Source organism: Ambystoma mexicanum, chromosome 6q, assembly GCF_040938575.1.
Source record: "Ambystoma mexicanum isolate Mex_15411 chromosome 6q, UKY_AmexF1_1, whole genome shotgun sequence".
NCBI classification, from domain to species: Eukaryota; Metazoa; Chordata; class Amphibia; order Caudata; family Ambystomatidae; genus Ambystoma; species Ambystoma mexicanum.
Window position 1 is genome coordinate 727147190 of NC_090937.1, and position 20900 is coordinate 727168089.

At 46.1% G+C, this 20900-nt stretch overlaps 1 protein-coding gene across 1 annotated transcript in view; it reads left to right on the top strand.

The window, feature by feature from the left end:
* Positions 1-20900, top strand: part of TMEM184C (transmembrane protein 184C) — a 591213-nt gene that overhangs the window by 137051 nt on the left and 433262 nt on the right. Inside the window, exon 4 of the mRNA XM_069631247.1 lies at positions 12621-12826. Within this exon, the coding sequence (XP_069487348.1) occupies positions 12621-12826 (206 nt within the window). The remainder of the gene's footprint in view (positions 1-12620; positions 12827-20900) is intronic.

Below are 20900 nucleotides of genomic sequence, written 5' to 3' on the forward strand. Positions count from 1 at the left end.
TAGCCCACATTGCCGGCTGGAAAAATGCACAAGCGGACTGCATGTCCAGGCTCCTGAACCAAAACACCCCTGGGACCACATTCCTAGAAGACGAATGTGTCGTAGCCTCCATAGGCGACTTGAGGAATGGCGAGTACATGGACCTGAGTGAGCGCCATTGGCAGGAGGAATTCGAGCAGGATGATGCCCTATGGCACGTGGCAGCCTGGGCCCGCAAAGGTTGGCCTGATGAAAAAGCGATTCCCGAAGGCCTACGTCCCTACTGGAAGGTGAATGACGAAATCACTGCCATGAACGGTCTCATTCTGAGAGGCGACCAAGTGATCCCGCCCAGTGGAATTCGCAAAGTAATACTGTGCAGAGCGCATTCCGGCCACCTGGGGTGCAACATGACCAGGCGCAGGATTCGCGACGCCTACTCGTGGCCAGGCATGGATCAGGACATACGACAAATGGTTGAAAGATGCCATGAATGCACAAACAGCGACAAGCGCCTGTCTGTGAGACAAGCCCCCATGTTGCCCACCGAGATCCCCAAGGGAGTTTGGCGCAAACTAGGCTTGGACTTCATCGGCCCGCTGGACAGCATGCCTCCAGAACATAAATACGGGATAGTCACAGTCGACTATTTCTCAAAATGGGTCGAAGTCGATTTCACTTCAGACATCACCACAAACACAGTCATTGAAGCACTCACCGCCGTATTCCAGCGTGAAGGCCTCCCGGAGGAAATTGTGATGGACAATGGTGTCCAGTTGGTCTCTCGAGAAATGGAGAAATTCCTCAGACTCCACCATATTCAACAGCGAAGAGCAAGTCTCTACCACCCACAGGCCAAAGGCCTGGTCGAGCGGGCGAACCGCTTCATCAAAGGAGCGCTGCAACTAGCGCATGCCTCGGGCCTCAACCCCACAAGACTGTCAAGGAGGCCGTCGCGGCCCACCGCATCACCCCTAACACAGTCACTGGTGTGTCACCATTCCATCTGCTGAGGGGGGAGAAGGGCAGCATCCACACTGGTACCCCCATGGCTCCATCAAGTGAGGGCTGACGTGGACATGGGAGACGTAGTCTTTCACATGCAGCGGAACAAGGAAGCCATGAAGGCTCAAGGAGACACGCGGCGGGCTGCTCGACACACAGCAGTCAACAGAGGCGACTTGGTCAAGATTCGTCTTCCCCACAAAGACATGGTGACTGGTTCCAGGTACAGCAGTCCCATAGAGGTCGTTGCCAAAGGGTCAATCCGCATCTGCACCAGTGACGGAAGAAAATGGAATCTAGAAAGAGTGGCAATGTACCGCAGGAAGGAATCCATGGAACAGCCACACTGGGAGACCGGAGAAGATCAAAACCAACAAGAACAATCCGAAAGCCATCGCCAGTCGGAAAGAGGTCCCTCGGAGTCAACCTGCGGCAGCGAAGTCTCCAGGAGCAACTCCCCAGCCCCACTCAGGGAGTTACAGAGCAGGACAAAGCAAGGAGAACTTGAATCACCCACACCTCCCCAAGAGTACTCTCGCACCCTGCCCCGCATCCAGATCAAGGCAGACCACAAAGAGAGAAAAGGAAACCCAGCAAGTTTGCAGACTTTGTCATGGAGTGACCGTCCACCCTTTTCCCAGCAAAGGAGGTGTGTGGGGACATCACGTGATCGCGGTCACGCGAGATCTCGGCCAAACGGCATCTCGCGAGCCCACGCTCCGCGAGAAGCATTTGGCGCCAGTAGAGAGGCTGGCAGTGACCAGACCAGTCACACTGGCGAGCGCTGCTCCTTATGAGGAGCCTGATAACAGGAAGTCAGTTAACCTGTTGAGTACAACTTCCAGGGCATAAGTCCAATGCCACAGGAGGCCTCATGGGGTCCCTGGCAGTTACAGCGTGCAGTCCATGCACACCTTGCCTCCAGTGAAGTAACTGGGGAAGCCCAGCCTGAGACTGTGAGTACATGCCCTGCCCCTTTGCATGGTCAGTTGCAGTTAATTGTTGTATCGGGCAATAAAGCCAGTTAGAACCTCTCCAAGCGTCCTGACATCCTTTGAGGCCACAACACCCACCGAGCAAGGAGACGTGAGGACGCCCCGGCACCCCTGCAAGGCGAAGGGAGCGCACTTCGTGAGTCAGAGGGAAAGAGCAGATTGTGAGCACAGACCGGTAAGCAGGCAGCGCGCGTAGTATTCTGAAGAGCCTGGCCGTGGGCCGATCTTTCTGCTGCGTCCCTCCCCCAATGAATACAGACAAAGTGGGCTGCCCAGGAGAGTGTTCCACCCCCCACGGTCACTAAAGTGGACACTGATGCCAGAACGCCAACGCACCACAGCAACCCAGTGCTTGCACAGTAATGCAGCAGTTCTTGAGGATAGCTGGCGACTGTAAGGAATCCACTGGGCCGAGCCGCCCTCTGCATTCGCCCTTGCTGTACATCTGTCTCTCTGCCCTCAGGGAAACGCTGAGTTCCAATACCGCCGACCAGCCCCTGCAGCCATCATCACACGTGGCTGTATGCCGCTTGGCCCGAGCCACCAGGCAGCAAAGAGGAAAGAATCAAGGTTACCTCTCTGCCGCTGCAACCAGTAACACACAGCTGAACCCTGCTCCTCTGGGACCGCCGAGGAGCACAACAGGAGGCGCACGTCACCGCGCCCCACAAGAGGGGCACCAAAAAGGGAAGTGGGTCCATGTCGGCACTATAAGCCCCTTGCAAAACAGGAAATGTGCAATAAGCCGGCATCAGGCCTCACTGAACAAAACACAGCCGGAGGGGCTTCAACGTTAGGGCGCTTTTTTCACCACACCATTTTAGACCACGGGCCGCTCCCAAAAAATCTGCCATGACTGCTAATATCAGATAAAAGGCACCTGGGCAGGGAAGACAGATCCCTTAGGTGCAAAACTCCCCCGGCAAATATCATCGCACTCCAACCACCATGAGAAGGGTATGGGGTCTGCGTGTGCAGTGGTTTGCACTGGAAGTGAAAACAGCGTGGATAAACTCGTTAGCGGGGGAAGGAAGATCAAAGAGCACATAGAAAGGAGAGGATACAAGGACCAGAGTCCAGCCTAGTCACAGTATAGGCAACCCCAACACAGAGAAGAGAAGTTGGCATAGAGCCTGGTCAAGGGACACCCACGGTACTATTCAATGCTGCATTCTGTGCTCCCGGAGCGCTGGACTCGAACACTCTCGAAAGGCTGACGGCATTTAGCCACCTCCCAAGAGAAGTGGAACCGGATGTAGTCCAAAGCTCTACGGACATACCAGGAAACAACCGGGAATATGCTACCAAAGCTGATATTCTGACCAACTTGGGCATATTCTTCACGAACTTCGCAGTTGATACGCAATTGGTATTAGAACTAACTGTCTACTACACCACGGACAATAGTAGGCTCAACTCGGTCTACAGCTTCATTGAGGCATGGATGAAATCCAACTGAATGTGCCTCGATAGAGGGAAAACTGAACTCATGGTATTCGGTTCCCCTCAAGCAAGAGCAAAAATAGAAACATCTTATGCAACCTTTAACATTAAAAACATACCAGTGAGGGTCTCAGAAAAAGTGAAGACTCTTGGTGTATACCTGCCCGCCTCCCTGGGAGCAGAAGCATAGGTGGCATACCTCAAACGGTCATGTCAATACCACCAAAGACTGTTAAAACAAATCAATCCCCACTTGAGCCAACAAAATGGCTCCAATATCGCTAGAGCTATCATATTATCCAGACTAGATTACGGAAACTCCCTAATGCTAGGTGCCAACAAAAAGTGCCTTAAGCAATGCCAAGTCATTCAAAATAATGCCATAAGAGCAATCACCGGCAAATGTAAAAGAGACCATATCACTGAAAAAAGAAAAGCCCTCCACTGGCTCTCTATCGAAGACAGAATTATTTTCAAGTCCATGTCTCTTGTCCATCATTGTCTCTATGGTTCTGTCCTGGACTACCTCAAAAAACAAATCGGCCCCTACGCACCCAGCCGGACGTTTAAGATCGGGAAATAAAGGGCTGGTTAAAACTAGACAAATAAATAAAAGAAATGGCTTGTGCCGAGCTTTCCCCAGTCTAGCCACCATCAAATGGAACAGACTCCCACTAGATCTCCGACTTGAACCCAACTACCTGAAATTCAGAAAAAACCTGAAAACCTCACTGTTTAAGTAAACACTCCCTCTACTTGGCTCCGTCCCACTAACTGACTGAACCATTCCGCGTGTCCTGTTTCTCCTATGTTGTCCTGCGTCTTTTTGTCAGAGCCCTGATGCCTGCGGGCTGCAGTGCTCTATAAATCTATAAATAAAATATCTGCCTCTTGCTCGAGGAAATCCGCTCAATAAAGTCCAGCCTTACGGAAACTGTCTGACTTGCAGGCCAGGATGGTAAAAGTCGAGGGCAGGCTTGAAGCGATGAAAAGCAATCTGCTAACAGGGGACCTGGCAGTGATGAACTGCGAATAGATATGAAAGACCTAGAGCAAAAGGAGAGAGACATAGAACTAAAGCTTGATGACCTGGAAAACGGGGAGCGAAGGAAAAATGTACGTATAATAGGCCTCATTGAGAAGCAAGGTGAGACCCTGGGCAGTTTGGAAAGTAGAGTAAATGCTCTAGTGGCAACCCTTCTCAACTCCGCTGAAGCCTCAGCCATGGAATCTGACAGAATACACAGGGCCGGGGGCCCCCCGAACAGCCATAGGTCCATTCTTGTTAAGTGTCCTTATTATCGGCAAAGGCAGGACATACTCCAGAAGGCAAGAGAGAAGGAACCCTTTGAGTTTGAAGGACCAAGTGTAAACAATTTTCAAGACCTCTCTGCTGCCTCGCTGAATCGACAAAGAGGCTGCCGTCCACTGACCACTCGGCTACAAGACCACGGAATTCGGTATTGCTGGGGGGGTTCCCTTTTTCACTCAGTTTGGAACATGAAGGAGAGGGCTATCATGTTACTTCAGAGGAAGATGATTTTTGGAGGGCCTACAGGCAGGCACGTTAGGTTCTGGCAAAGACAAATATTGGAAGCCTGTGGGCCCGCTGAATAGACCTTCACCTTCATCACCGAGAAGGGGCCGGACTCCGGGATCCAGAAAGTGTAAACGCTACAATACTCCCCGAGTGTCACTATCCTTAGGGGGAAATTCCAGGTTGGTGGGTATCTTCTGGGGTGGTGTTGGAAGACACCCTGAGCTGAAAGTTGCTGCTTATCAAGTTACCAGACATACAGCAGCCCACACGTGGACCGTAATAGAGGACGGAAACAGTAGTTTAGAAGTTGTTAAAGCTAGTTATGTTGCAGGATGGTCCCGCCATTGTTTTTTTTCTTTTCATTTGAGTTTTACATAAAAGGGTGGAGAGTGTCCTCCTGTAGTGTGGCCCTTTCTCCTTAAGGGCTTCTCAGCACTTGAGAAGCGCCCAAGATGGCGTTTTTCAGGGCAAATGGGGGGGTGGAGGGATGGAGGGAGGGACACACCTCAGAAGGGAAGGGGATCTCATCTGAATGTCACTAATTGCACACAAGTTCAGTCAGACGCACCTTGCATTTTGCAACAGTGCACGCAGGTGTCCAATGCTTATCTCACGACTAACCACCTCGGCAGGGTCACCGCGCACCATAACCTACCACCAGGGCATCAGCTGAGGGCATAACATTTGGGTCCCTCAATGTCACAGGGCTTGACTCCCTGCAAAAGCACTCTTATGTTTCCAAGGGAATTTAAACTCTCCAAGTTGGACGTATTGTTTGTGCAGGAAACTAAATTCGCACAGGGGAAAGAATTCAAAGTCGCCAGCAAGGAAATAAGGGGCACACTGTGGGAGTCCAGGCGATACAAGAGGGGGGTGGGGAAGAATCCTATATAGGAAGTCTGTAGGCCTTCACATAGAACAAATACATTGGGACGGGGAGTGAAGGTTCCTAGCCGTAAAAGGGAAGATACGATCATGCAGAATCAAACTGTACTCAGTTTATGCCCCCAATCAGAATCAAACCTACTTTAGTGAATCACTTCTCGACTTCCTGGGCAGTTGGAGGGATGGCAGTCTGGTATGTGGAAGAGATTTTAACATTATAGCAAACCCGAGAGTAGACTGGGATTCCATGAGACAGGGCGCACACCAATTTAACAGCTCCTTGGGGGAACTATTTCTTAGGCAAATCTGAGCTAGCCACCTAATTGACACCTGGCGTACAACACATCCGAACGAGAGGGTTTTCACTTTTTACTCTTTATCCTTCCCCCCACTGCCCGATCAAACTTACTTGTGCATCGACTACTTGCTGGTTGAGGCTAAGAGTAAGACCTCCATCTTAAAACATCCGTTGAGATTGTGGCCTCGACGGATCATGACCTTTGTTCCATTGAACTAGACCTGGGATAACCCCTGTGCAAGGAGCGTAGATGGATCTGCAATGACACCCTCTTTAAGGATCCCCTATTTAAAGAATCCCTCACTGACGCGATTAAAAAACAATTTCATTGAGAATGACACAGGAGTGATGCCCTTGAACATGGTGTGTGAGGTGACAAAGGCCACGATTCGGGGGGTCCTAACTGTGGAGGGGGCGCACAATAATTGGGCTCAGGCTGAACACGGAAAAATATCTGAAATCTGAGATCACGCAAAGAGCGAGATCTCGGAGCATACCCTGGTGGGAGAGGGGAGATTCTATCACAGATTAGCAAGCTTGGAGAGGAATTGAAGAATATTTGGCAAGGCAAAGCGCTGACACAATTGCGATACTTAAAACAGACATTTTATGAAAAAAGTGATAAGGCCCACACCATGCTAGCCAATCGCTTACGGAAGCAAAGAGCAGACAAGACTATCCTTAAAATTAAGAACGAATTGGGGTTAGATCTGTCAGATCCTGTGGAAATTACAGGGTGCTTCTTATGATTCTACGCTTCCCTGTGCACTGCTGAAGGGGAGGAGCAGGGACGGAGACCCAAACGGTATTTGTCAAGATTCCCGCGTGTACTGTTGTCGCATTAGCTCCAGGTCACACTCAATGCCCCAATCACGATTGACGAAAAACAAGCGGCTATCTCCAAGATGAAAGCCGGCTCGGCGCCTGGGCAGAATGGGTACACGCTAGCCTTCTATAAAGCGAACTCAAATTCCCTGACCCCCTTTTTAGTGAAACTTTTCAACTCAATTCTAGAAACGATACAAGCCGCCCATCATTCACTGAATCCAGAATAGTAGTCCTGCCCAAGGAAGGTAAAGATCCCAAAGAATGCGCATCATATCGCCCAATTTCACTTATAAATGTGGACGCTAAGATCTACGCAAGCGTTTTAGCCAACTGACTAGCCCAAGTCCTTCTCCAGTTGGTTCACATGGATCGGGTTGATTACGTGAGAGGTAGACGGGGTGCGGGCAATGTCCGTAAAGCCCTTAATCTGATGGCGACCATCCAAGAAAGTGAGGACTGCCCCACCTTGATGTCATTCGACGCAGAGAAGGCGTTCGACAGAGTCGAATGGCATTTCTTGCGTGCGGTCATGAAGTGGGCGGGTTTGGCATCAGCACTCTACCGTAATGCCTCTGCAAAGGTTCTTGTTAATGGAGTCTCTTCTGAGCTTTTTGGTTTGACGCAGGGTACGCGGCAGGGTTGCCCTTTGTCCCCCCTCTTGTATGTCCTTGTAATGGAGCTCTTTGCACTGGCAATTAGATCCAACTCTCGCATCCACGGGATGGAGAGAGGAGTAAAGGAATATAAGTTGGTGCTATTCGCTGACAACATCTTGGCCTACATTTCCCAGCTTCTAGAATCAGTACCTGCCCTGTTTGCGCCCTTGTGGGAGAATGAGGCTCTGTCAGGCTTCCACCCAAATCTAAACAAAACGTTAGCGCTAACGTTTCAACCTAATGCAACCCTCCCAGCTCACCTCGTGGCGGAATGGGGTTTCCAAGTACACACCACTGGACTAAGGTACTTGGCTGTAGAAATCACAAAAAATGTGGCCAACCTATTTGACGCAAAGTATGGCCCTCTCTGGAAAGCTGTCAAAACAGATCTGGAGAGGTGGTCTAAGTTAACGCTTTTCCTGAGCCGCAAGGTTCACATTAATCAAAATGAACATTTTCCCCCGATTTTTGTTTCTCTTTCACTCCTTCCCTGTAATTCTCCCTGCAGCCTTTCACAAGGAAGTCGAGCAGTCTCTCTTTGCCTACCTGTGGGCAGACCTGAAACCTAGATTCTCTTGTGCAACCTTGATTCTGCCAAAAGACGGGGGGTGGTATGGGCTACCCAGACCTTTATGAATACTTTAGGGCCTCCCAGCTCTGCATCCTTTCTGACCACCTGTGGGGAAAATTCAGAGAAACAATGGGTGGTCCTGGAGAACAACCTATTTATACCAGTCAACCTGGCACGAATGGCTGTGGGCTCCACATCGATCCTTGCTACGTAAATTAGGAACACACAATCTTGGTAGTGTTGTGGTCTCTATGGCGTCCCACCCAAAACATGAATCACGTCCTGGCCTTCTCCCCATAGCTGTATCTGGGCTCCCCATTCGAGATCACTTGATTGATGTCCAGCGCTTTCAGCCCCAATATGATAATGGTCTAGTAAGAGCAGGGCCGATGTGGAAGGCGGGTACCTACATCTCTAAGGCGGAGTTGGAAGTGGCGCAACATAGTACCACAATAGCGCCACTGCCCTATCTACAGCTGAGGAGTGTTCTGCAGGACCCGCGCTGGGGAGACTCCCTGCGCAGATCCCTTACGGCATTCGAACGCATCCTGGGCGAGTGCGGGGCACGATGGGATTGATAGCCCAACTATATAGCACCCTGCTTACTGTAGGCCATCTTGCACAACCCTCTTCTCAGACTAAATGGGAGGAGGAATTGGAGTTGCAAGATCGACCAGAGGTATGGGCAGTGATATATAGAGCTGCGTGGTACATGTCTATGCAATATAAAATGCACAATGGGAGGCTACTGGTGAGATGGCACTTCAGGCCGCAGCAACTGTTAAAAATGTTTCCAGGGACTACCCCATTCTGTTGGAGGGGGTGTGGAGAAATATGCGGTTACTGGCATCAGTGGTGGGGATGTGTGAAGGGACAGGCTTTTTGGAAGGAAGTTCTGGGATGGATTCATAAGATAGATTGGATTTCCAGGGGGCTCTCGCCACTGCTCATTCTGTTTGGGATTGAATTGGACCAGGATGACACAACTATGGTCTTATCTCACATGCCAAGAAACTTGTTGCTCGCAGCTAGAGTGTGTCTGACAGTTAAATGGAAAAATAGCGCTTTGCCAACGAAAGGGGAATGGCTGACGAAAGCAGACTCTATATACCAGATGGAAAGCATTACAGCGGCCCTCCTGGAATCCCACTCTCACATATATATATATATATATATATGAAATGGCTTCCTTTTCTGGAATACTACACAGCACATAAGGAAGCAATGAAGGGGGGGTCTAGGGAGAATTAGGGCCCCGTGCCACAATCTTTAAGTGGGCCGTGATACCTTTTGACTGCAATTCCCACCGGGGGGTGGGGAAAAAGAATCAACAGTTTGCTTTGGACGCATAAAATGTTTTGAATGCAAGAAAACAATTGTTAGGTGTAATGTAATAATAATGAATAGTGATGCTCAGTATATTTCTCTGATGCGTGGAGGGAGGGAGGATGGAAGGGAGGGAGGAGGGGGAAATGCATGTTATCGTTCATATTAAACACCGCCTGTCTGGAGATAAGCTGGGGATGACCGCCCTATAAACCGATGTCTCATGGTATGCACTGTGCCCGGTTTTGGTGGCTATTAATGGAAAAGCTATGTGAACAGTGTCGGGGGTGTGGTCATCTATCAGCTGTGGGCTAACAACTTTTGTATTTGTATGATTAACATGAGAACGTTGTTTCTGTCTACTTGTTGTAAAACTAATGTATGGTTAAAAAAAATGTATTGGCCCAAAAGATGGGCCATAATCAAACCTATATCTAAAACATATTTTTAAAGAAAGTTCCTATGTAAAATTTTGAGCAAATGAGGCCCAAAGTTTTTACACGGGGCTTCCATTTTGGGATTTGAAGCAGCCTCCTCTGTCCATACGCTCTGCTCTGGCGGCAATAATCAAGCAAAAGCCCCCTACTATGAGCTTTTGCTTACTGCTGCCAGAGAGCAGGGCTTAACAGGAAGAGAGGAGACTGCCTTAGTAATTGCCTTCACTTTAATTCAGAAAACGTAAAATGAAAGGCAGAGCAATTATAAATACTTTGCCGGCTGCCGGAGGAGTTTTCATAATTGCTGCAACTTTCTTTTCTAGTTTCCCGAGCACGGGAAACTGAAAACTAAAGTGGCAGCAATTATGAATACTCTGCCGGATGCCAGCAAATTATTTATAATTGCCTGGACTTTCTTAAAACGAAAGCATCTGCAATCATAAATACAACAACATTGTATTTATAATTGCTGTGGTTTTCTTTTTAAGTCTCCCGGGCTCCCGCGGCTCGGGTGAGCCCGGGAGACTTGAAACGAAAACCACTGCATTCATAACATAACATTGTATTTATAATTGCCTGGACTTTCACTTTACGTAACCCAAATAAAAAAATAAGCACTTACCAGCACAGCAGCACACGGCAGGAAAGATCATGACTGCAGTCTCTGCTCTCCTGCTGTAAAAAGCAAAAGCTCCCAGTAGGGGCTTTTTGCTTCATTATTGCTGCGAGGGCAGAGCTTAAAACAAGCACAGGAGGCTCATTAATTTCACAAAATGGATGCCTCCTAGTGCTTGAAATTTTTGACTTTGAGCCTCATTTGTTCATAATTTTACATAGGAACTTTCTTTAAAAATATAAAATATTTTGAATTATTGCCCATCTTTTGAGACAATACAATTTTTGAGTGAACTTCCACTTTAACCGCACAATGAAGAAGCACAGAGTTGTCCCTGGTGGTATTTGGCCCCTGCCTGGCAGGCTGATCAGAAATGTTTGAGGCAAGAAAATTAGCTCGGTCCTCTGATCAATGAAATGTGTTTATGGTTGTATTTATTTAAGGAGAGAATAGCACTTGTAACGAATTCCGTGCCACAGGGCATACACAGCAGCCAGGCATCCCCAATGTCTTGGTGCCTTACAACGGGTGAGCAGTTTTGTGAACATGGAATCAGCCACCTTGTGTCTGGGGCAGGTGAAAACAGGAAATGTGTATAATACAGTGGTAGTGATGTGCTTCTTACTAGCCCTGCCAACAAGTTATTTCAAAAGTCCAGTTTGGGGAGATTCAAGATAATGCAACAAACGGTATCTATCTAGTGTTCTTGTCTAGATTTGAGCGTTTCCTTCAGCCCAATTCACGTTGATTTGAGGGAAGATGAGGGATTGTGGATGTGGAGAGGTTGGAAGAGAAATCACTTAGGATATGGTTAAAAGAAACAGGATCTGAGAATTAGCTCTTACTAAGGGACCACAGGGAGAAGGGACTACGGCAGAGGTCCCAGGTATTGTTATTTCTCCCGGTTTTCAACCCCTCCTCTGAACATCCTTGTTATCAGTCTTTCTCGCTGATCCCAGAGATATACTTTAGAGTGATTTGGAGTTTGAATGTCGTCTACAAGGTCCACCCTCCGTGACTACACTAGAATGATGCAGGGGCCGGGGAGCAGTGACATCCGGGCTTCAAGGCAGCCAGCGCCCCTGTGATACTCTCCTATGGTGATCAGGCTTAGTTTCCAGACGGTGAGGATTGGCCCTGCCGTTCTTAGGTTACTCCCTCATAGGGGCTCCATTGGGAGGAGGGTGTGCCTGAGGAAATTGGATGATGCATGTACGGTTTAAATCTGTGCCTGTCGGCTGCCACCCCCACACTCCCTAACCACCAAATTCCCTGCTGTGCAAAAATGGCAAGATCCCAACTGGAGAGGGTTACTGAGCCTGGTACTTTTAACTAGAGGGGCAGGACGACAATGTATGTGGTGGGAGATGATGTATTGCCTGACTTTTAAGAGGCATACAAGAAACATACACACATATATGGCTCCTAAATGACCCAAATTATAGTTTTTCTTATTTGTGAGCAACATAGGTTTTTCCCTGCCTGACATAAATTCTACCTAGATTCACTCGCCACCTTTGTGATCCCCATTTTCAGGTGAGTTACGAGCAGACCTTAGTGGCTTACCCCTGAAAACAGGGTGCTCTGTGGTTCTGCCCTTACTTAGGAGCAGTTTGTCTATACTGGATCCCATATATCTTTTCTTTTCTTCAGAGTTTAATCTGTTTTCGAAACCTTTTATGTCTAAAATATGGAATGTTTGCTATAAGTTGAGGATTTGTTAAATATTTTATAGCCTTTGTGATATGTTAAATTATAATGGTAAATGTATGATACAGTCAGGACGTTTTATTTGAGATGTACGTATATAGTAACCATTACCTGCTATTTAAATTGTGCGATAGTTGTCTACGCTAATCCCTGCATTTTTTCATATCCGTTTTTTTCTTCAGGTTTTGTGTAACTACGATTTTAGAATTTTCGTTTCTTTGTCTGTTTTTCATGCACAAGAACATTTTGATTTGTATATAACTTTGCAAAAATCATTTTTATCAATCAATCTATTTCTTGTTTCTATTCCTTATTTTATCATGTCTGTTAGTGGATAGCCCTGAAATACCCCAACATTGCTATATATGTGGACACCTGTAGAGAATGCTATGAAGCCTACGTCATCTACAACTTTATGGTGTTCCTTTCAAACTACCTAACCAATCGCTGCCCGAACCTGGTGTTAATCCTAGAAGCGAAGGAGCAGCAGAGACACCTGCCTCCACTGTGTTGCTTCCCACCATGGGCTATGGGAGAGTGAGTATTCTTTAAATACACCACTGCACTTCTAACAGCTCTCATAAAGGATGCTTTTTAAATATAATTAATTCTGAACTGTTTATACCGCATAATGATAGACCCTGGTATTATGGTTGGACTGCTGCACTTCTAAAATCCAAATTTTCCATTTGGCTTAGTATAATTATTCAGTGTTGTTCACCTGTGTATTAAAATGCAACGACCCTCTTTGCAACAGGAACAGAGTCCATTTATTTTCATTACAATGCAACGAGATAATCTGGCAGAGTATCCCCAAGTGTCTAAAATGGCATTCCCTCCTGCGAAATTAAGGCAGTCCCTTTTTTATACTTGCTGGTTCATTTAACCTGGACTAACACGGAATGGTTTATCACAGAAGGCATGTTGCTGTATTTGCGACCTTGGCCATTTTCTACTATCTGGGAGAGAAACCTCTCCTTACACATCCTTCATTTGGTCATATGCTATAAATTACTTTATAATAGCTCTCCCCTCAGTCCCTTATGAGGCCTGTCACTTCTAGTAGCAAATACTTGTTGACTAAGTGCCAATAAACATGGCTACCCTTATAATGTATTAAATGGCTGCTCATATATTATTCTGCTTCCACGCTTTGTTGGACAACCAAGAAGCTACAGAGAGACATCAAATGCAAAATGTTATAAATAAAATGGCAATTGTTTTTTTTTTTTTTTTATAATGTAGTTCTTTTTGGACATATTCACTCAATTCTTGGAGAAAGTGTGTGGGTATTACCTTAGATGGGTGCGCTATGACCTTAGTCTTTTTGTTCTGTGGTCTGCAGCAGCGTCAACACTGGGAAGTAATCCCCAATACCTCCCTAGTCAAATTAGTACAGAGAATATGCTAATGCTGACGGCTTGCGCTTCACCACTCGAGAGTAATAAACTTGTGTGTTGAGTGATAAAGATAACAAAGGTCTGTGGTTCTGAAGCTATTTAATAGTGCCTTCGATCACAGCCAACACGTGTTTCGACCCTTGGTCATCCTCAAGGCTGTTTGTATAGGTTACAACATAAACCTTATGAATTCACATTCATAAGGTATGACATTATTGGAAAACAAAAGGGTTACAATGCAGATTGTTGGACACATTGTGTACAGAGAAATAATTATTACTTGAGGCATCATAGCGGTAGAACTGAAAAGACTATCAGAGTCAGCAGAGTCTTGAGGAGTCTTTGTGAGGCTTTGCAGAGGCTACAACAACGCCCGACCAATCCCCGCCAGTACACTCAACTGCACTGACGGAACAATGGAACCACGCCCCCGGAAAGAAGTCAAAGTGAACGAGTGACGAAGCCCGCATCCCCTTTGGATTTAGCAACTGGTAAGAAGAAAATGAGGGAGGAAGGGAGTTTTAAAAAAAAAACATCCTGTGAGTAACTCTCGTGTAGCAACGAGGCTTGGGGACAATGGTGTCATCGACGGGGCGGCAAACGAGACATTGCACAAAGAAAGTCCCGCCCACTGAAGCTCCAACCCTCCCTTATTCTCCCTCCATCCTGGCCCTGACCCGATCGCCATGCAATTGGACCAGATTGGCGATCAAATTGAAAATGGAGCACCATGCTGCACTGAAGGTGAGTGAACAGGCGCAGCGTATTAGTACAAGTCAAGAGCTCACGGATGATGAAACAACACAAGGGGAGGAACCGCTAGATAAGAGCTATCCTGTGGTCGGGGATATTCTTTACAAAAATGACTACGTTCCCAGTAGAAGTACATCGACAACCAATAACGACAGAATTGGTTGTGTAGGATGTAAACAAAGGCATAAAGATGCAAAAAGATATACAGCGTGTATCTGTTCTCACGCTACCATTACACACAGACTACAAGGGTTCCTTCAATGAACCACATCAAAAGAAATCTGTGGGACCCTATCCTAACTTGCATCAACAAGTCTGACAGCAAAATGAGGGTTAGAAATCCCAACAATGGTGTGGATCGACAGGATATAAGCAATGAGATGTCCTTTACTAATGAAAAAAGTCAGGCGGAAAACATCGGGTTCCCGGACAAATGACGAAATGTAGATGTAAGCTCGACTAATGGAACATTCATTAAGGAAATGAATTGCAGCAACATTTCAACAAGGGATAATGAAGAACATAAGATGGACGAGAAGGAAATAAAAAGTGCTGACAGAGTTAGATGAAACCGTTAAGGCTCAAAGGAAAAGGGCGGCACAAGCAAAGCAATTATGGCAACAAAAGTTTGACCAAGAGAACAAAATCACAAGCAACATAATGATAACACCAATGGTAGAGAGTCGGCGATTAGCACGTCTATCACTTGATATAACTGAAATCGAATCCTTGATGACATGAAAAAAGACATGCAGTATTTAGCCATCTATCGCCACCTAATATAAAACTGAGAGAAACAGACATGACATCAATACCGATGCATGACGCAATAGACACGCTAACAAGACCGACACTCAGGGTACCGAAGGAAGATTTTGGCAATAGATAAGCCGAGACCCACTCTAATCAAATACCCAAAAGTGAAATAATTAACTCAGCTAGCCTGAACCCACAGGCGAGAGCAAGAACGGATCAGTGATATGACACCTAACCGATGCCAATGCAATCTACAGTGACATGAACAACATCTGGCAATTACCACTACTATGCTAGAACTACAAAATACACTTATGGCAGCATCGCCACACGCTTTAACCCATTTATGAAGTTATATGAAGCCATCAGTGACTCAATGAAGGATCAGGCAACACTATTGGTGCCTGTCCATACCAAGCAAATAGTTATGGAGACATTTGTAAATAAAATCCAACTAAGACTGGACACCGAGGCTGAGGCCACGCTGCAATGGCAGGCCCTTCTGTTTGATGTTGCAAGAAATTATAGAGCTGACAAAGCCCACATGACATCTGCCTTGATAGATATGGTGAGTAATATGCAAAGACAAAAGAGCTGATCACAAGATCTCAACATTGAACAAGGGCTTTCAAACCCACAAGATAAAGAGGTGAAACTTCAACAAAATGGAGAGAATATACACAGTCTAGTTAGAGTCTCTAAATGAAAGGAGTGACTGATATAAGGAAGGAATGCCAAGGTGGCAGTGAAGACCCAAAGCACTCACACCCAGATAATTCTGCTCCTCAAACACTGTTGATGGAATAGAAATGGTATCTCCTGTAAAAGCCTGGCGTCTGGCGTCGAGAACAGGTTTAAGTAAATAGCTGTGTTTTGATGGCTTTATGAAAAGTGAGGTGTGAGGGTTCTGTTCTAAGAGAGAGCGGCAGGGAGTTCCATTGCCTAGCGGCAATGAAGGGGAAGTTTACACCACCCCCTATGGCACGTTTCACTTTGGGTACTACCCGTTGGTTGGCATTATAGGTAGTGGTGTCACCATACCATTATGACACCACCATAGATAATGTCAACCTAACTATAGGCATGCAATCACTTCACACATACATTAAACATACACATTAATATGAACTGGCGGATCTGATTTGAGGTACAATGGATATTCAAATGTTATGATAATTACTTGGTTTTAAGGAAATTCCCTGAGATTAATTGACTAGGACTAAGGTGTGCATTTTTCTTAGCATGTCTAACAATGTGATACACACTCAATTTTGTGAGATCGATCTAATGGAATGTTATCTTGTCTGCTTCATCTTTGCTCCATCCACCTGCAAAATTTGGGTATGTAATAATTATTTCTCTGTACACAATGTGTCATACAATCTGCATTGTAACCCTTTTGTTTTCCAATAATGTTATACCTTATGAATGTGAATCACTTTTGTACATTGTGACCTATACAAACAGCCTTGAACGACCGAGGGTCGAAACACATGTCGGCTGTGATCGAAAGCACCATTAAATAGCTTCTGAACTATAGACTTTTTATTGGTCAACACACAAGTGTAATTACTCTTGAGTGGTGAAGCACAAGCCGTCAGCATTAGCATATACTCTTCAGTCAATTCTTACCACATAAAGAAATTCATGTTTATATACTCTTTGGACTGAAGAGAAGGTAACCTGTAAATGGTTAAATAAACCAATACACTGCAGAAGAAGAGCATGGTAAATATTATAGCGGTGTTGCAATTGGCTTGGCAGCTGGGAATAGAGGAGGAACATAAGGGCGGGGTTGCCCAACCAGCGGTTTGTGCAGAAACTATCCCAAATCCTTGGAGCCGGATTCTGAGTTTGTATGTTATCAGGGCCCTCACAGGTTCATAGGTTTGGCGCATTAGTCTGCTATGGCTCTTTCCTTATACCAGACAACTACTCTTCTGTACAGCGGAGTGTCTCTTGGTAAAGGAACTTGAAAATCACATCAATTTGTATAAAGCATGTATGGAACCTGAATAGTTAACCTTTTTATCTCTCCACTCATTCACCTGAGTGAAAATCTTTGGTAAAGTCATGGTGGCAGGGCTGGATGGTTGGATGGCTGTTGAGGGTATTTAGCTGATGCATGACATTGCTTTTGCAGAAGTACTAAGCAAGTAGGGTCCATGCCTTACCTTATCAAGCTAAATGTATGTATTTATTGATGTTCATTATTAACATGTTAAATACCAAACTGTTTCAAGTCGTATCACAACAGAGAAGTAATTGTAAAGCATTAATGAGGATGTACGGTGGACCAGCGAGTCCTGCAGATAGTGTTGCATTTTCACAACATTTCGGCCACAGATTGTATAATGCGGGAAATGTAGTTACAAACGCATCTCCTCCCAGTAGAGTGTTTATTTACCACAGATCCAGTGTTGCCATTTTTCTGTGGGTACGCATTATCAAAAGAAACCACAAATCTAAACGCCTTACCAAGTAGTTTTTCACATTAAATCCACATGCTGAAAGAACCAGAGACCTAAGCTTAGTACAAGCAGCAACAGGAACAGTTGGGATGGAAAGAGTTGCAGACAGGAGTTAGATGTAGTTCGGCCCCAAAGCCTAAGGCAGCCCCGGGTACATTTAGGAGCAGCAACTAATCCCAGCCCTTCCCCAATTTAATCTCTGGTGCAGATACTTGCCAAGAGTCTCACCGAGCGGAAAGGGAGGGAACAGTATACAATCCAGGGACCCCAGCTGCTTTGTGTATGTTGTTGGAGAAGGTGGTTGGAGAGTAGCGGAGAGCAATAAGAGCGGATTTAGAGGAGAAGGAGGTGAAAAAGGAGAAGCACTAAAGAAAGGCGGTCATCGGGAAGAGTTAACTGGGGCAGGAGGTGGTTTTACCTTGAGAAGGAAGAGGAGATAGCAGGTGGTGATAGTCGTGGAGGAGGAGGATTTGTGTATCTATCTGATATAAATTGGTTGTGCACGAGATCAGGAAAAGTATATTATACCTCTCACCGCCATACAGGGGAATTGCACCCAGAGAAAAGTTGGTGCCTCATCTTTAAGAGTTAGAAGAATGAGTAAAATGGGTGTGACAGGTCACTGTAGTGTCCACAATTTAGGTTGTTTTATCTCCTAGGATAGCATGAGGAATAAGGACTGACATTCCCAGAAAAAGGAAGCCAGTGAAAGCAACAAAGAATGGTTGTTTAGAGTCTTGGGAAGTAACATCCAAGCGACCAAGTAGGTATTCCATCAAATGTTATATCTAATACTCTAGGGGGTAGGGCTGTTGCAGGTCGAATTAGGAGACCTTTCTAGTGCATTAAAATTGTGTGTTTATCCCACTATCGATTGACAGGAAGACCAGGGCTCAAAGAGGTCGAATTGTATCGTTGGGTCCCACATACAGTACACACAAGTGGAAATGACCCTCCTGATAAATGCCCAGCATTTATTTGCTGTGTTAGGACAGAAAATTGTACAAGTTGGGCTTTGAAAGAAATGAGAATAAGCATGATCGAGGCACTCAAGTGGTTATAATCAAGTGTAGATTTCGTTTTGCTTCACACAGCATCCATTGTGTATCCATTTTTGTATTCAATTGTGGTTTTAGGCATTCCTTTGAGTATTTTAAAAGTATAATAAAATGGAACAATATTTTTTAATAATGTGTTCTGGGTAATAATCCATTGTTGTATAGGTCTTTCTGTAACAAGAAGTCATGACACATACTTTATAACCTTCCTTTTGTATAATTAATGTTGGATACCGACAAGGTAGGAAGGCTGTGATTCCCCCATCGTGGGGTTAGTCGTTGTGAAATTAGTTGAGGAGGAGGTCATCAGGAGTTGGAGGGAATAACCCCCAAGTTAGACGGAGTAGGACGAAACAAGGAGGCCTGGTTGGCCCAAGGTAGGCAGAAGAAACCGGTGTAGGTTCAAGATCCAGACAAGAAGGCGAGAGGAGGATCAGTCAAGGGACACAAATGTAGAAAGCCAAAGTAAATGGGGAACAGGAGAGGTCTGGCAGGCTGAGGAGGAAGACCATTTGTGGCTTCCCCTCACTCTTCGGGGAAGGTTGTTATTGTACTGCAAATTAGTGAAGTACCTTTCGCAATTGGCTCACTTACTAGCGACTGTCTCTTGGGTATGGGATCCAGCATCTAGATAGCCTACAGAAGAAAAGAAACTGAAAAACCTGACAGTGCCACTGGTGGTTGTGGAGCGGTCACTCTTAGTGTGATGGCCCTCGTTTTCTTCTTTCTATACTGTTTGAGCCAGTAATATTCCTTGGTACGATTGTGAATAAACTGTCAGAACTAAATCTTCTGATTCTGGAATTATGTGCTTCCTGCAGTGGTTCCTGGACAGCTGTCAAACAAGGAAATCCTTTGGTTTCCTCTTGAAGACCTCACCATTGATCTATCAGTGCGTGGGCTACTTCTTCTACACCAATATCAAACCTTTTACGATTTGAACAAAATGTATATCTTGCAGCACCATTTGAGGTTTTAACAGGCGTCTGGTTGAGGAAGGTAGCCTGGCCTCTTTTCCCATGCGAATTTGTAAATGCATTCTCTTGCTTCAGTGTCATGTAATCTTTCTATCATAAGATTCAATTATTTTACGTCAGCAATAATCATGGCCTCTCTAGATTAAACCAGATGGTAATGGTCCGGGGCCCGAGTTAATGAGGGGAGCTGTTGTTCTCCTGCATTCGGTCTGGCATGGATTCACATGCTCATGAATATTCCCTATTGTCATGCTTGGAATCCTCAGTAAAAGAAAAATGTTTCACTTTCACTTTAAAACTGTATTTTTCCTCTAAACCAATCACTTTCCTCTGGGTCATACTGCCCCGATCCAATGACGGTCCTCTCTCTAAGGCCCGCCTCTACAGCCATCTTCAGATTGGTACTTTGCACGCTTCAGTGTTGGGAGTCCTCAAGTTCCTCTCTGAGCTATTTTGTACGTTTTTCCAAGTTGTTTTGCGGAAAAGTTAGTTTTTTGTTTCCACCAGAATCTGTGTGCTCTTTACTCATTGGCTGTCAATGGGGACCCACTGTGAAGTTTTGCGCCCCTCACGTTCGAAGATTCGTCAAAGTTTCTGGAAGGCCATCTTGGGCCTACTTTGCGCCCTCCGACCATGACGGAGGAGAAAAAGGAGGGAAGGACCCTCTTCAGGCCCTGCAATAAATGCGGGCTACGGAACGTCTTCGTGGAGGACAAACATCTACAATGTCTTTACTGCCTGCACTCGGACCACAACGAGGATGGGTGCAAGATATGCCTGGGCTTCTCGAAGAATACAAAAAAAGACAGGCATAGCAGGCTGGTGTCATGGCTCAATTCAACCATTCCTGTGCTCCGAGCAGGGTCATGCCTTGCCCAGCAACGGCCGGTCCGAAATGCGGTCTCCCTCTGGGAAGAGGTTAAAGTCCTTCGAGGTCGCCCCATCCATGGTGGTCCAAGATAAGGGCAAGAACCGCAAGTCTGATTCCACTGGGTTCGCGCTGTGCGGGTCCCAGTTTGGATAGGCCGCATCACCATCGCTGTCCGTCTCCATAGCCAACCTGCCATCGAGCTCCTGCTTAAAGAGGAAGTCGTCCACCCTGGCCAAGTTAGGGAAGAAATCGGGGAAAGCCTAGGCCGGAGAAAGAGAAGGCTGCGCAGCTCAAGCAGGCTCAACTTTTGCAGCCAAAGTCCTCG